Raw genomic sequence first — 15,539 nt, 5'->3', positions numbered from 1 at the left:
CCGATCCATCTATCAGTGAAACGTAAAAATCATGCGGACGTCTGAATAGAGCTTTACAGGGGGGTGATCAATGACAGGGGGGTAATCAATTACAGGGGGGTAATCAGGGAGTCTATATGGGGTGATCAGGGGTGATCAAGGGTGAATAAGGGGTTAATAAGTGACAGGGGGGGGTGTAATGTAGTGGTGCTTGGTGCAACATATTACTGAGCTACCTGTGTCCTCTGGTGGTCGATCCAAACAAAGGGGACCACCAGAGGACCAGGTAGCAGGTATATTAGACGCTGTTATCAAAACAGCGTCTAATATACCTGTTAGGGGTTAAAAAAATCACATCTCCAGCCTGCCAGCGAACGATCGCCGCTGGCAGGCTGGAGATCCACTCGCTTACCTTCCGATCCTGTGAACGCGCGCGCCTGTGTGCGCGCGTTCACAGGAAATCTCGCGTCTCGCGAGATGACGCGTATATGCGTGACTGTGCGCAGCGCTGCCACCTCCGGAACGCGAATCTGCGTTAGGCGGTCCGGAGGTGGTTAATGCTGCTCCTTAATTAGTTAAAAAAATATATTGCCTAGCCCCGCTTCCCTGGTGAACAGAGTACATCATCCCCAGGCCAGTGTGGGTCCTACTGAGCATAGCAGGTGCCATGTCACCAAATGATTACTGCTACTGGGGCACAGGCCTGAAAATGGAGAAGCTGGGAGAAGACCATTTCCTTCTCTGGTGTATCTGATATATAGTCCAGGAGGCTAATAGGGTGCAGAAATGCACAGTACTAGAGTAGGAAGTGCCCATACTGCACCATGAAAAAGGGACTGAGCATGTTCCACAAAGTACTGGGAACTGGAAGGTTCATTGGGAGGATGCTGAGAAGAGATGCCTGCATCATAAATTACACTCCTACAACATTGAAGAGTTCAAGCAAGAAGAGGTGGTTTTCCATGGCTAATACAAAAGATGTAGTTTCTGTCGGGACTAGTTTAGCAAGCCATGATGTGCATGGTTCCTGGCTCAGCATACAAACCCATAGCTAGGTGGAGTATTTAAGTCAGTTAATCATTGCCAGTTGCCTGTGATTGTGTAAAGTGGCTCTTTTTGTGCTTCGAATAGCAACGGAGCGAGGTGCAGACATAGCGTAGTGCGGATTGACTTGGGGGGAAGACTGTAGGCTAGGCTAGGGTTAATGTGGTTGGGAATGGTATTGGAAGGGCTGGTTTAGACTAAAGAAGGGTGGAGTTAGCAAGGTTGGCGGGCTGTATATAAAGTGTAGAGGGAGGGGTTTTGGGCAGTTGCCAGTTGAGAGCGCGTCAGTTTCCCACTCTCCCACCCTGGTAGTGGTTAGGTACTTGATGGCAGCTTATAAAGGGCTGCTTGATATGAGATCCTGGGGAGCAATACAATGGTTAAGAGATGCATGACATGTTAGAGTCTGCATCTCATGTGGTTTGTTAATGCCAAGGATGGGGCTCCTGTTTGGGCTAAAAGGCCTACAGGGGGAGATACTTGTATACTTCAAGCATTTGGTGCCCTGGGGTCGGTGAGTGCGGCCAAGGGTAAGTTTGAAGCATAAGGGGAGACGGTTAAGGAGAATACAGCTTGTTTGGGTTGCCCTCCAGAATCCTTGGTCACGGTGCAGTAGGTGATAACGTTGACAGATGTGTTAAAGTGCCTGTTATTATTACTATTCATGTTATATGGTGTAAGATGTTGCTTATAATGTATGGAATAATAAAATCTGGCCGTCATGGTCATTTTCACCAAAGCAAGTTGGTGTCGGTAGGATTATTTAAGGGGAAGGGGTTAGGTAGTAGGAGCCGGAGGAAATTCTTCCATCCTATTAAGTCATATGCTTTATGTCTGAACTGAAGATCTGCTTGTCAACACTGTGTACCTACCTTGGCTTGTTTTCTTGATTTAACCCCTTGTTTCTTGATATGGCTTCTGATTTTCCTGCTATTCTGACCGTGTCAAGTTTCTGCATTAACCAATCTGCTGTTTAGGCACAATCTGTCTCTCCTGGTTCTACAACTCTTTGCACCCTTTCTGGTCTTTCTAGAATGTCTGCTTCCAGTGAACTTGCACCAATTTTCTGCTACCTTACTCCAGACATAATGTGATTTCTCTCCAGTCCAACTAGCCTTGCAGCAAGTTCTGGGGAAGAAGCTAGTGTTAACCTTAGCTTCCTATTAACAGGAGTGTATAAGGAAGACTTGTGGTCATTTCTAATTTTGCTGACTGAAGTTCTGAACTGTGACCATAGTATTTCCTTACATCATATTTAGTCAGATGAGTTTCTGCTACCACAACTGTATCTGGTCTATTTTTAAACACTCCTATAAGCTTAAGCCTACCTTTTAGCCCCTTAGTATTCCACAATGGCACCTTCAGCCTGTCTGCACAGGGAAGAAAAACGAAGAAAACCATGCATCTCTTTGCTTGTGGAGAATCCAATCTCACCCCAAAACCAATTAACAGGTCCCTTAGTCAAGTATAGCAAAATAAACCCTCCCCCACCATATCTTATCAACGTTAATTTTTAACTAGCAATTTAACTAGACTAACAAACCAATGTTGTAATAAAGTTCTGCACCTTGTCATTAAATGTCCAGTGTATCATACTGTATCAAACTGGGATCATTAATAATATATAGAAACACAGAAACATAGAATGTGTCGGCAGATAAGAACCATTTGGCCCATCTAGTCTGCCCAATATACTGAGTACTATGGATAGCCCCTGTCCCTATCTTATATGAAGGATGGCCTTATGCCTATCCCATGCATGCTTAAACTCCTTCACTGTATTTGCAGCTACCACTTCTGCAGGAAGGCTATTACATGCATCCACTACTCTCTCAGTAAAGTAATACTTCCTGATATTACTTTTAAACCTTTGCCCGTCTAAATTAAAACTATGTCCTCTTGTAGAAGTTTTTCTTCTTTTAAATTTTCTCTCCTCTTTTACCTTGTTTATTCCCTTTATGTATTTAGCAGTTTCTATCATATCCCCTCTGTCTCGTCTTTCTTCCAAGCTATACATGTTAAGGTCCTTTAATCTTTCCTGGTAAGTTTTATCCTGCAATCCATGTACCAGTTTGGTAGCTCTTCTCTGAACTCTCTCCAAAGTATCAATATCCTTCTGGAGATATGGTCTCCAGTACTGAGCACAATACTCCAAATGAGGTCTCCCTAGTGCTCTGTAGAGCGGCATGAGCACCTCCCTCTTTCTACTGGTAATGCCTCTCCCTATACACCCAAGCATTCTGCTAGCATTTCCTGCTGCTCTATGACATTGTCTGCCTACCTTTAAGTCTTCTGAAATAATGACCCCTAAATCCCTTTCCTCAGATACTGAGGTTAGGACTGTATCACTGATTTTATATTCTGCTCTTGGGTTTTTACGCCCCAGGTGCATTATCTTGCACTTATCGACATTAAATTTTAGTTGCCAGATTTTTGACCATTCCTCTAGTTTTCCTAAATCCTTTTCCATTCGGTGTATCCCTCCAGGAACATCAACCCTGTTACAAATCTTTGTGTCATCAGCAAAAAGACACACCTTACCATCGAGGCCTTCTGCAATTTCGCTGATAAAGATATTAAACAATATGGGTCCCAGAACAGATCCCTGAGGTACCCCACTGGTAACAAGACCATGGTCTGAATATACTCCATTGACTACAACCCTCTGTTGCCTGTCCCTCAGCCACTGCCTAATCCATTCAACAATATGGGAGTCCAAGCCCAAAGACTGCAATTTATTGATAACCCTTCTATGTGGGACAGTATCAAAAGCCTTACTAAAGTCTAGATAAGCGATGTCTATTGCACCTCCGCTATCTATTATTTTAGTCATTATAATGGTATGATTAGAGGAAAAGTATTACAGCTTCATTGGCAAACAGGTAATACATGTGTTTAAATGTTCAATCTTCTTCAATTTACAAACTTTAATTATTAGACTATTGGTTGGAATAACTTATCTATTTTTGTAATCTGTTTATTTTTTATGTTTCCTATGTTGTTGTTTTTTTTTTTTTTCGTTTAGAGATTCGATTCGGCTGCATTGCCGAATAAAATAAAATAAATTTGCTTGAAGACTTGTTTCGTCATGCAGTGCATTTCTTTGTAAGCACCGGGCGCAATGACTACTGGCGCAATTGTTCCACCACCTGTCATTCAACCCTCTCAGATGCCAGGTTCATTGCTGATCGTGGCATCTGAGATTATTATTAAGGTCTTACAGGGGTTGATCAGTTAAAAAATAAAATAATAAATTGTACTTGCCTTATCCATTTGAGCACAAAGAGGCCATCGTGGCCATCTTGCTTGAAGATCCAGCACAAAATCTCATACGGCGGGGGATGTCATGGGTCCCCGCGCACAAGATTTTGCACTGGAACTTCAAGCAAGATGGCTGCAGCAGCCTCTTCGCGCTCAAATAGATGAGTTAAGTATGATTTTATTTTTAATGCCATTTCAGAGAAAATAGTTTTGTTACCATGAAGCATGAGGAAATTTGGCTTCCTAGCAAATTGAATATTCCCTGAAATTTGGATTGAAGTCCACTTTGATTACTTTGATTTAGGCCTCTTTCACACAACTGTTTTTTTTTTCCGTTTTGCGGACCGTTTTTTGCGTTCCGTATACGGTATGTATATGGAACCATTCATTTCAATGGTTTTCGCAAAAAAAACGGAATGTACTCCGTATGCATTCCGTTTCCGTATTTCCGTTTTTTCCGTTCCGTTGAAAGATAGAACATGTCCTATATTTGGCCGCAAATCACGTTCCGTGGCTCCATTAAAGTCTATGGGTCCGCAAAAAACGGAATGCATACGGAAATGCATCCGTATGTCTTCCGTATCCGTTCCGTTTTTTGCGGAACCATCTATTGAAAATGTTATGCCCAGCCCAATTTTTTCTATGAAATTACTGTATACTGTATTTGCCATACGGAAAAACGGAACGGAAAAACGGAAAGGAAACACAACGGAAACAAAAAACGGAACAACGGATCCATTTAAAACGGACCGCAAAACACTGAAAAAGCCATACTGTCGTGTGAAAGAAGCCTTACTCAGAACTAGTTTTGTTGTTTTCCATTTGTTCCTCTTCTACTTTTATAACAATTCATCTATGTATTGCATTGAATCTTTTGAATCTGAACCTCTCTCCTATGTTCATTGTGTTCCCCATTAGGCAGTGATACCTGTACTTGTTTCTGCTGACCAGTTGGAAGCAAAACTCAGGTTACTGGAGTCTCGAGTCAATAATGAAGACAGATCCAAAAAGCTATCTGTTCTGGGACCAGAGGAAGTTCTCAGATTCCTTGAGGAGTCAAAGACAAGAGAGCAATTGCTTCCTGGTGGATTGCTGGTTCAAAGTTGGTCTCCTATTGCCGCTCAGAAGTCCAACCTAGATCTTCTACTGAAACGAGAGCTTGTCTGGATTTATTCACATCCTGAGGATTCTAGTGACTCTGCATCTTCTTCCAAGGTCACACCTGGCAGTAATGGCCCCCAAGCCTCTCCAGAAGGGTTTCTTAGCCTTGGTTCTCAACCATATCCAATGCCTTTTGCAGACAGATTATGCTATATAGATATCGACCTGTTTGGAAATGATCCATCTTGTGCTAAGGTCCATGTTCTAGAGCACTTGGAAATCGGAGTAAAAGGATTACCAGCAGGGAGTGGTATAATATTAGTCCTATATGCAGAGAAGAGTCTCCAGACTGAGCTTGTCCAACTGTGTGAAGGGTTGAATATATACTGTTGTATTATTGAGCAGTTTATTTTTGAAAGCCTGGTCTGATTGAATTCCACTTCCCAGTCTCGGCAAGCTCTTATTTTGCATTTAAAGGGTTTCTACCACCAGAAATACTGTTATGTAGCTGACTGACATTAGCGATGCACCAATGTCAGCACTACATATCAGTATGTTTCTAACGTTAGTCCCTGCAGCCGTTTTTGTTAAAAAAGCACTTTTATAATATGCTAATGAGCCTCTAGGTGCTATGTGGGTGTAAAATCAGCACCTAGAGGCTCTGTCTACTCACGCTTTATCCCTTCCAGGTCCAGTGTTGTGCCTGCCCAGCTCCTCTTGATTGATGTCACGGTCCGCCGCATCGCTGCCGAAATCCCGTGCCTGCGCCGTTCACTTCTGTCTTCGGCGCAGTGAGTGAATGATGCGATCCTGGTGCCGGATTCCTCACTGCGCCTGCGCCGACTACATCACAGTGAGGAAGCCGGCATCAGGAGAGCGGCCTTCACTCACTGCGCCTGCGCCGAAGACAGAAGTGAACGGCACAGGCGTGGGATTTTGGCAGCGATGCAGTGGACCGTGCCATCAATCAAGAGGAGCTGGGCGGGCACAACACTGGACCTGGGCGGCATAATGGGTGAGTAGATGGAGCCTCTAGGTGCTGATTTTACACCCACATAGCACCTAGAGGCTCATTAGCATATAATAAAAGTGTATTTCTGGTGGTAGAAACCCTTTAAGAATCTGTCCAAAGACCGCATTTCTATGGCCTCTTTCACACGAGTGGGTTTTCTACGTGGGTGTAATGCGAACGCATAGCACCCACACTGAATCCTGACCCATTTATTTCAATGGGTCTGTGTACATGAGCTTTTTTTTTTCTTTTTTTTTACGCATCAGTTCTGCGTGGCGTGAAAAACGCAGCATGTTCTATATTCTGCGTTTTTCAAGCAACCCTGGTCCCATAGAAGTGAATGGGGCTTCAGTGAAAAACGTATTGCATCCGCAAGCAAGTCCGGATGGAATGCGTTTTTCACTGATGGTTGCTAAGATATGTTTGTAAACCTTCAGTTGTTTTATCACACTCGTGAAAAATGCATCAAAACGCATTGCACCCGCGCAGAAAAAACTGAATGCAATCGCAGACAAAACCAACTGAATTGCTTGCAAAATGGTGCGAGTTTTACTGAACGCATCCTGAGCCAATCTGTATCGTTCGTGTGAAAGGCGCCTATAGGTTTGATGTTAAAATGCAGTGCTACATGCTTTTCAAAACATTGATTCCTATGAATCTGTCTTCCATTCCTTCAACCAAAAAGAATCCTACAGATTAGGAGAACCGGTGTTTAATCTCCATTGTGCTGTTGTCCATAACAAGGAAGAGAAGCCAGATATGTTCCTATGAAGACCTTGGAAAAAAAATATAAATTTCTGATTCGTTTTCTTTTTTTACTTCACCTTCAATAAAAACTACAGTTGTAATTTTACGATTGTCCTGCAAAAAATGATTCCTTACACAGCTCTGTAGATATAAGAATAAGAGATGTTAATATGGAGCGTGATCGTAAGATGCGCGAGTACAAGCGCACGCTGGTAGACGCGCTGCTGGTGGCATTCCCACCTGACAGCGGGGGCACAGTGGAAGCACAAGGCGAAGGCAGAGGACGAGAAAGAGGTCGCCAATGCAGCTGGGGCACCACCATCACCTCAGAAGGCAGGGTTAGCATGGCCGAAATGTGGAAAAGCTTTGTCAGCACGCCACAACAACCATCACCACCAGCTGATATGGAACGTCTTAGCAGGAGGCAGCATTTCACCAACATGGTGGAGCAGTATGTGTGCACACGCCTACATGTACTGACTGATGGGTCTGCCCCCTTCAACTTCTGGGTCTCCAAATTGGGCACATGGCCTGAGCTTGCCCTTTACGCCTTGGAGGTGCTGGCCTGCCCTGCAGCCAGTGTATTATCTGAACGTGTGTTTAGCACGGCAGGGGGCGTCATCACAGACAAGCGCAGCCGCCTGTCCACAGCCAATGTGGACAAGCTGACGTTCATAAAAATGAACCATGCATGGATCCCTCAGGACTTGTCCGTACCTTGTGCAGAACAGACATGTATACCGGCACTAACCAGCCATTGTTATACTGCAGCGCAATTGCTCATGTTTGTATTTTGGATATTTCACACTCTTTTGGAGTGTACCCTAATTTTACAAAATTAAATTAAAACCAAAAACCTGTGTTGGCTATCTCGTCCTCCTCCACCACCGCTTCCACCTACTCCGCTACATCCACCGCCTCCTCAAACTCCTACTCCATATGGAACTCCACCTCATAAATCCATTATTTTTTTTGTACGTGTTTTATTTTATATCATTTCACTACTTTGTCATTTACATTTTCGGGTGAAATTCACCAATTTTTGGGTGTATAGTACCACTCCTATACCTAGTAGACCGGTAAAAAATAAAAATAAAATTGTCAGTTACATTTTATGGTAAAAATAACAAATTTTGGTGTGTATAGTAACACTGCTATACCTAGTAGACAGGTTAAACAAAAAAAAAAATTGTCATTTACATTTTAGGGTGAAATTCACCAATTTTGGTGTGTATAGTACCACTTCTATACCTAGTGTACCAGTAAAAAAATAAAAATAAATTGTCAGTTACATGTTATGGTGAAATTCACCAATTTTTGGGTGTGATTTACCACTCCTATACCTAGTAGACCGGAAAAAAAAAAAAAAATTGTCAGTTACTTTTTTTGGTGACATTCACAAATATTTGGGTGTAATATACCCCTCCTCTACCTAGTTGACAGCTTAATAAATTTCAATAATTTTTCTGTTACATTCTTGGGTTGACATTATACATTTTTAGACGTTAATAAACCACTGCTCTGCATAGGTGACAGGGAATACAATTTAATAAATTATTCAGTAATTGATGCGCGCCACATCCTTTTATTCAATGTTTAAACTTTGAAAAGTTGTCACACTTTTATGCTTTAATAATTTCTCCCATATTTCAACACTAAATTTTAAATTTGAAAGAATGAATCCTCCCTTGGATGTGGTCTCTCTTTCTCACGCTCCCTCTCCGGCCTGGAACCCTGATTCCCCGCCACCCGTGATCACCATGGTAGGCGCATAAAAGAACATCGAAATTTGATAGAGCAGATACAAAATTGGATCTTGAACATCACGGGGACGTGCGACATGGTGGGGCAGTAAGTGTGCACACGCCTACACGAACTGACTAACAGGGATCAGCCCCTGCAACTTCTGGGTCCTAAAATTGGGCACATGTGTAGTGTCCCACTAGGTAAAGGTGGGCATTACACAAAGGTTAATATGTCTATTGCATTAATGTGATGTGTTATGATCATTTCCCTGTGTTATCTGGGTGTCAGGCCTGTTAGGGTGCAGTTTAGCCTCCTAGACATTACAGAGCCCTTAGTATATATAGCTAGGCCCAGACAGGGGAGATTAGTGCATTCCAGGTGGCTAGTAGTACAGTCATAGCCTGCCTGAAGTTTCCTGAGCCTCTGTTAGCTCAGAAGATTCACCCCAAGAGAAGAGTTTGCCTCCTGGGAGAAACCTGCAGTTCCCACAAGCCAAGCAGAGCCAGTGTATCCAGCTAATCAGGTAAGCTGAAGGGCAGAAGGAGTATTAATGTAAAGCAAGGATAAATACCTGAGGAAGATTGTTACCAAGGATAAAAGCCAGCATTGGGGCATCCGGGCCTTGGGATAAAAACCAGACAGGAGTTCTAAGGAACAGTGTACACTATTTCTGAGGAGAAGGTACAGCCTGATCTGTGTGTGTTGTTGTTTACCCTCTGAGTATCTTGCAAGGAACAGTATACCTGCCATAATTGTGAAAGCCTGCTTGTGAAGTGCATCTGATATGTGGAACTGAATTTACATCTTACTGTACAAAGTTGAACTGTTGCTAGTAAAGGAAAAGTTTGGTTCACCATAACACCGTGTTCCTCATTTACTACAACTATAAATCGGTGTGCCACCGTTACAAGCACTGGCGTCACGTTTCTTAAAGGGACCTTGCCCCAGGCACATAAAACACCTGCAACATCCAGGGCACCTCATCCACCATCAGGCCTGGTCCCTAAATGCAGAGTGTGCCCCAGAGGTCTACTGTGCCAGCCTCTCCTTCACTGCTGTACGCCTGCCCAGGGTTTTCCTACAGAACTGTGAGTAACCCTCGCTTGCCCATTAACCGTGACCTCACAATCGCAATACCCTGCTGGTCTGGCGTGCTGCACATGGCCTGAGCTTGCTCTTTACCCCTTGGAGGTGCTGGCCTGCCCTGCAGCCGGTGTATTGTCTGAACGTGTGTTTAGCACGACTGGAGGGTTATATTTCCCAATGTTTTGGGGTGTAGCCTAATTTAAAAAATATATATATTTTTTTTTAACCAAAAAGCAGTGTAGGCTACCTCCTCCTCCTCCTACACCGCCACTTCCACCTACACCGCCACATCCACCGCCTCCTCAACCTCCTACTCCATATGGACCTGGTCCTCCTAGATCAAGATTATTATTTTTTATTTTTACGTATTTTATGTTATTTTATTTTAAGTCATTTCCCTATCCACATTTGTTTGTACAGCACTTGCCATGCTCTTAACCACATTTTGACACCATTTGCAGCCCTCTAGCCCTTTCCATGACATTTTTACATCCATTTTAGTGCTCAAAAGTTCGGGTCCCCATTGACTTTAATGGGGTTCAGGGTCAAGTTCGGGGTCAACTCGAACTTTTTTCCGAAGTTCGGCCGAACCCGTCGAACCCAAACATCCAGGTGTCCGCTCAACTCTAATCCTGATTAAAACCTAATAAAAACTGTTTAAAAAATATATATATTTTGGAAAGATGATTGGCAAGTAGAGATGAGCGAAGTTTTTGAATTTCTTTGAGTCCGATTGGACTGAATTGGTCCAAAAGTTTAATTCATGTCTGAATTCTACCCAAATCAAAAGTGCTCCGACTGGCCTGATTGGTATCACACTCTGAGGTCTCCTAGGACTCGTTTATTTTTCCCCTAAATTTTCATTTCTCACTCCTTTTTAAGCTCTTTAATTCAATGACGGCAATAGTAAATGTCAGTGTGACACTGACAGATATAGCTATGGGTAAATGTATGGTTGATGTTAACAAACACACTGCACCGTCGCATTTGTTATGCTTTTTAAACTAAAGGGGTTTTCTACGATTTTGATATTAATGACCTATTCTCGAGATAGGTCATGAATATCAGATCGGTAGGGGTCCGACACCTGGGACCTCCATCAATCAGCTGGTTGAAGAGAAGTTGAGGTTGGTACCTCTGACTTTGGATTCATGCTTTAAAATGACTTTAAAGTCGTAGAATCGAAGGCCGATGTTGTTCACCAAAGTCGTGCACAACTTTGGACGTACAGCATTAAAACAAAGTTTTGGAATGAATTAACTCGCTCGATTTGATGACCTATACTCGGGATAGTAAAAAAAGAAAATGGCTGCACACCATTATACATACAAACAATAGAGCTAAGAAATGGGGGTCATTCTAAATAAAAGTGGTACAATACCAACTATAAATGAGTTAATGGAAGCTCTTAGCGCATATATTTGCTCAAACATGTGTCGGGCCCATCTACCAGGCATCAAGGTGGCTTCCGCAGATGGGTCCCTAACACTAAATATACTGCCTCTCTTTGGACTTATTTAAGCCTACAATATTCAGGACAGTGTAGAGACCAGCTACAGTACTGACCAAAGGTTTGGACACACCTTCTCATTCAAAGAGTTTTCTTTATTTTCATGACTATGAAGGCATCAAAACTATGAATTAACACATGTGGAATTATATACATAACAAACAAGTGTGAAACAACTGAAAATATGTCATATTCTAGGTTCTTCAAAGTAGCCACCTTTTGCTTTGATTACTGCTTTGCACACTCTTGGCATTCTCTTGATGAGCTTCAAGAGGTAGTCCCCTGAAATGGTCTTCCAACAGTCTTGAAGGAGTTCCCAGAGATGCTTTGCACTCGTTGGCCCTTTTGCCTTCACTCTGCGGTCCAGCTCACCCCAAACCATCTTCATTGGGTTCAGGTCCGGTGACTGTGGAGGCCAGGTCATCTGGCGCAGCACCCCATCACTCTCCTTCATCGTCAAATAGCCCTTACTTTCAAAGTTTTCCCAATTTTTCGGCTGATTGACCTTAATTTCTTAAAGTAATGATGGCCACTCGTTTTTCTTTACTTAGCTGCTTTTTTCTTGCCATAATACCAATTCTAACAGTCTATTCAGTAGGACTATCAGCTGTGTATCCACCTGACTTCTCCTCAACACAACTGATGGTCCCAACCCCATTTATAAGGCAAGAAATCCCTACTTATTAAACCTGACAGGGCACACCTGTGAAGTGAAAACCATTTCAGGGGACTACCTCTTGAAGCTCATCAAGAGAATGCCAAGAGTGTGCAAAGCAGTGTTCAAAGCAAAAGGTGGCTACTTTGAAGAACCTAGAATATGACATATTTTCAGTTGTTTCACACTTGTTTGTTATGTATATAATTCCACATGTGTTAATTCATAGATTTGATGCCTTCAGTGTGAATCTACAATTTTCATAGTCATGAAAATAAAGAAAACTCTTTGAATGAGAAGGTGTGTCCAAACTTTTGGTCTGTACTGTAGCTGGTCTCTACACTGCCCTGAATATTGTAGGCTTAAATAAGTCCAAAGAGAGGCAGTGTTAGGGACCCATCTGCGGAAGCCACCTTGACGCCTGGTAGATGGGCCCGACACATGTTTGAGCAAATATATGCGCTAAGAGCTTCCATGAACTCATTTATAGTCGGTATTGTACCACTTTTATTTAGAATGACCCCCATTTCTTAGCTCTATTGTTTGTATGTATAATGTTGTGCAGCCATTTTGTTTTTATTATTATGTTTGCTTCATGGATATGCACCTGTGAATCTGAAGGTTCTAGTCTAAATTCTCTTGTGAAAACCCCTTTACACAAACATTCCCAAAAGATTCCTATATTGGGAGCAGATGGTGTTTAAATACACACAGGGTCATTTACTAACCAGAAATATGTCTATTAGGTGTATTTCTGGCACAGATTGCGGTGCAAAGGCTATTTGCTCCGCAATCAGCGACTTTTTCTCATGCCAGGTCAAAAAAAGGGAACCTGCTGGCAGGTCCATCTCATCATTTTCTACACCTGTTTTAGGTGTAGAAAATGGTCTAAATTTATACCAGCAATATACTTGGCGTAGATTTAGATGCAACGGTGGATCTGCCGAAGTTATGTAGAGGCCGGTGCTTGTTCTAAATGAGCCTTTCTCCCTTTTTTATTTGGGAACAGCAGCGGTACAGCATGGATGTAGAAAGGCTAAGGTTTTTAGTAGTGATGAGCGAGCATGCTCGGCCGAATACCTGCTCGGCTCGAGCATCGCTATGATCGACACATCGCGGTACTCGGCCGAGTACCACATGTGCTCGAGCGCCATGCTCGAGTCTCCTCCCCACACAGTTCACGGCTGCTAAGCAGCCGAAAAACGTGCATGTAAGTACTGCCATTACTGTAATGCCAGTAGCCATGTTGGCTACTGGCATTACAGTGATTGGCTGGCCGATACGCGTCATCGGGTGCTATATAGCACCCGATGACGAGGGTTCGGCTCATTGCGAGTCAGGGAGAGCTGCGCATAGGAAGGGACAGAAAGTGTACGGAGATTGTGATCGCAATATATTCCAGCGAATAACGTTTCAAAGACCCAAAAGTCCTTTTAAGGACTATTGTGTGTGGTGGCAGCAATTTAATTGTGCAAAGTAGTACTCGATTTTTTTTTTATATATACTTTGCGAAATAGCGATTCTTTTGCTATATAGAGTGTGTCTGCAGTGACTTGTGACATCTGTGCAGCAATACCTTCTGCGGTAGAGGGGCAGAGATAGGAAGAATATTAATGAAAACTATTTTTTTTTTCCCAATATCCACATTTTTGTTGTCAACGGTATAATCCGTGAATTGTGTGATCTGTGCTTCAATACCTTTTGTGGTTATCAGGCCCAGATATAGGGAAAAAATTATAATACAGAAAACACAATTCTTTTCCCCATAATCTATCAACATTTTTGCTGTCAACGGTGTAATCCGTGGATTGAGTGATCTGTGCTTCAACACCTTGTGTGGTTGTCAGGCCCATTTATAGGGAAAAATTTTAACTATAGAAAAAAAAATTCTCCCATAATTAGAGTTGAGCAGACACCTGGATGTTCGGATTCGACGGGTTCGGCCGAACTTCACAAAAAAGTTTGAGTTCGGGACCCGAACTTGACCCCGAACCCGAACCCCATTGAAGTCAATGGGGACACAAACTTTTGAGCACTAAAATGGCTCTAAAAATGTCATGGAAAGGGCCAGCAAATGCCAGCAAAATGTGGTTAAGAGCATGGCAAGTGCTCTGCAAACAAATGTGGATAGGGAAATGACTTTAAATAACATAAAATACGTAAAAATTAAAAATAATAATCTTGATCTAGGAGGACAAGGTCCATATGGAGTAGGAGGTTGAAGAGGCGGTGGATGTGGCGGTGTAGGTGGAAGAGGAGTAGGTTGCCTACACTGCTTTTTGGTTTTAAATTTATTTTTATTTTTTTAATTTAGGGTACACCCCAAAACATTGGGAAATATAACCTGTGATAACCCCCTCCAGTCATGCTAAACACACGTTCAGACAATACACTGGCTGCAGGGCAGGCCAGCACCTCCAAGGCGTAAAGGGCAAGATCAGGCCATGTGCCCAATTTGGAGACCCAGAAGTTGAAGGGGGCAGACCCATTATTCAGTACGTGTAGGCGTGTGCACACATACTGCTCCACCATGTCGCATGTCCCCATGATGTCCACAAACCAATTGGATATCTACTCTATCATCTTTCGATGTTCTTTTATGCGCCTACCATGGTGATTACGGGTGGCGGGGAATCAGGGTTCCAGGCCAGAGAGGGAGCCTGAGAAAGGGACACCACATCCAATGGAGGTCAATGGATGAAATGAAATGTAATCGAGCGGAATGTGGACAAAGTAATTGAAGCTAATCATTCCAAAGTTAGGAGAGGGCGCGCGGCAAATTACCCTACCCGACTCGGGGAGGTAGAGACGATAAATAGCAATACAGGACTCTTAAGATGCCCTGTTATTGAATGATTAATAAAAAAATTATAGGAATGTCACTGGAGAAATTTGATTTGGAAAATGTTAGCCAGGAGATGCCCTGCTGCCTAGCTTTGTTTACTCAGATAACTTCTGCCTGAATCACACGTCCCTGTTACATCCACCGAAGCCAATTTGGAAATCTTCTCTATCAACTTTAGATGTGTTTTCCAGAGCTACCATGTTGATCACGGTTATCGGCGAATCAGGGTTCCACGCCGGAGAGGAAGCGTGAGAAAGGGAGACCTCATCCAATCGAGGTCAATGGCTGCAATAGGAAGAACCGGAAATGTGGGACAAATTATTAAAGGGATTCTGTCACCAGTTTTTTTACCCCCCCCCATTTAAAAATATGGTTATGTTCATGGAGCACTAGCGATTCATAATGTGGTCTTATAACCGAAATCTATAGGCTCATTTTGTCTAAAAAACGTTATAACTAACCTGTCATTCATCTCACAAAGGTGCCCAAGGGGATGCTCATGTCTTCCAGATGCCGCCGCACCCGCCGCTGTTAGTGCCCAGCTCCTCCTTTG

The 15,539-nt window shown here is 43.0% G+C and overlaps 1 protein-coding gene across 1 annotated transcript in view; it reads left to right on the top strand.

Moving 5' to 3' along the window:
• The window catches only part of LOC120988633 (probable N-acetyltransferase 16), a 50,180-nt gene extending 44,366 nt beyond the window's left edge, over window positions 1-5,814 (top strand). Inside the window, exon 3 of the mRNA XM_040416224.1 lies at window positions 5,203-5,814. Within this exon, the coding sequence (XP_040272158.1) occupies window positions 5,203-5,814 (612 nt within the window). The remainder of the gene's footprint in view (window positions 1-5,202) is intronic.
• The last annotated feature ends 9,725 nt before the right edge of the window (window positions 5,815-15,539 follow it).

The sequence above is a fragment of the Bufo bufo genome, chromosome 1, assembly GCF_905171765.1.
Source record: "Bufo bufo chromosome 1, aBufBuf1.1, whole genome shotgun sequence".
Taxonomy (NCBI): Eukaryota; Metazoa; Chordata; class Amphibia; order Anura; family Bufonidae; genus Bufo; species Bufo bufo.
Note: the sequence above shows the minus strand (reverse complement) of the source record. Positions and strands in the feature narration are given on the sequence as shown.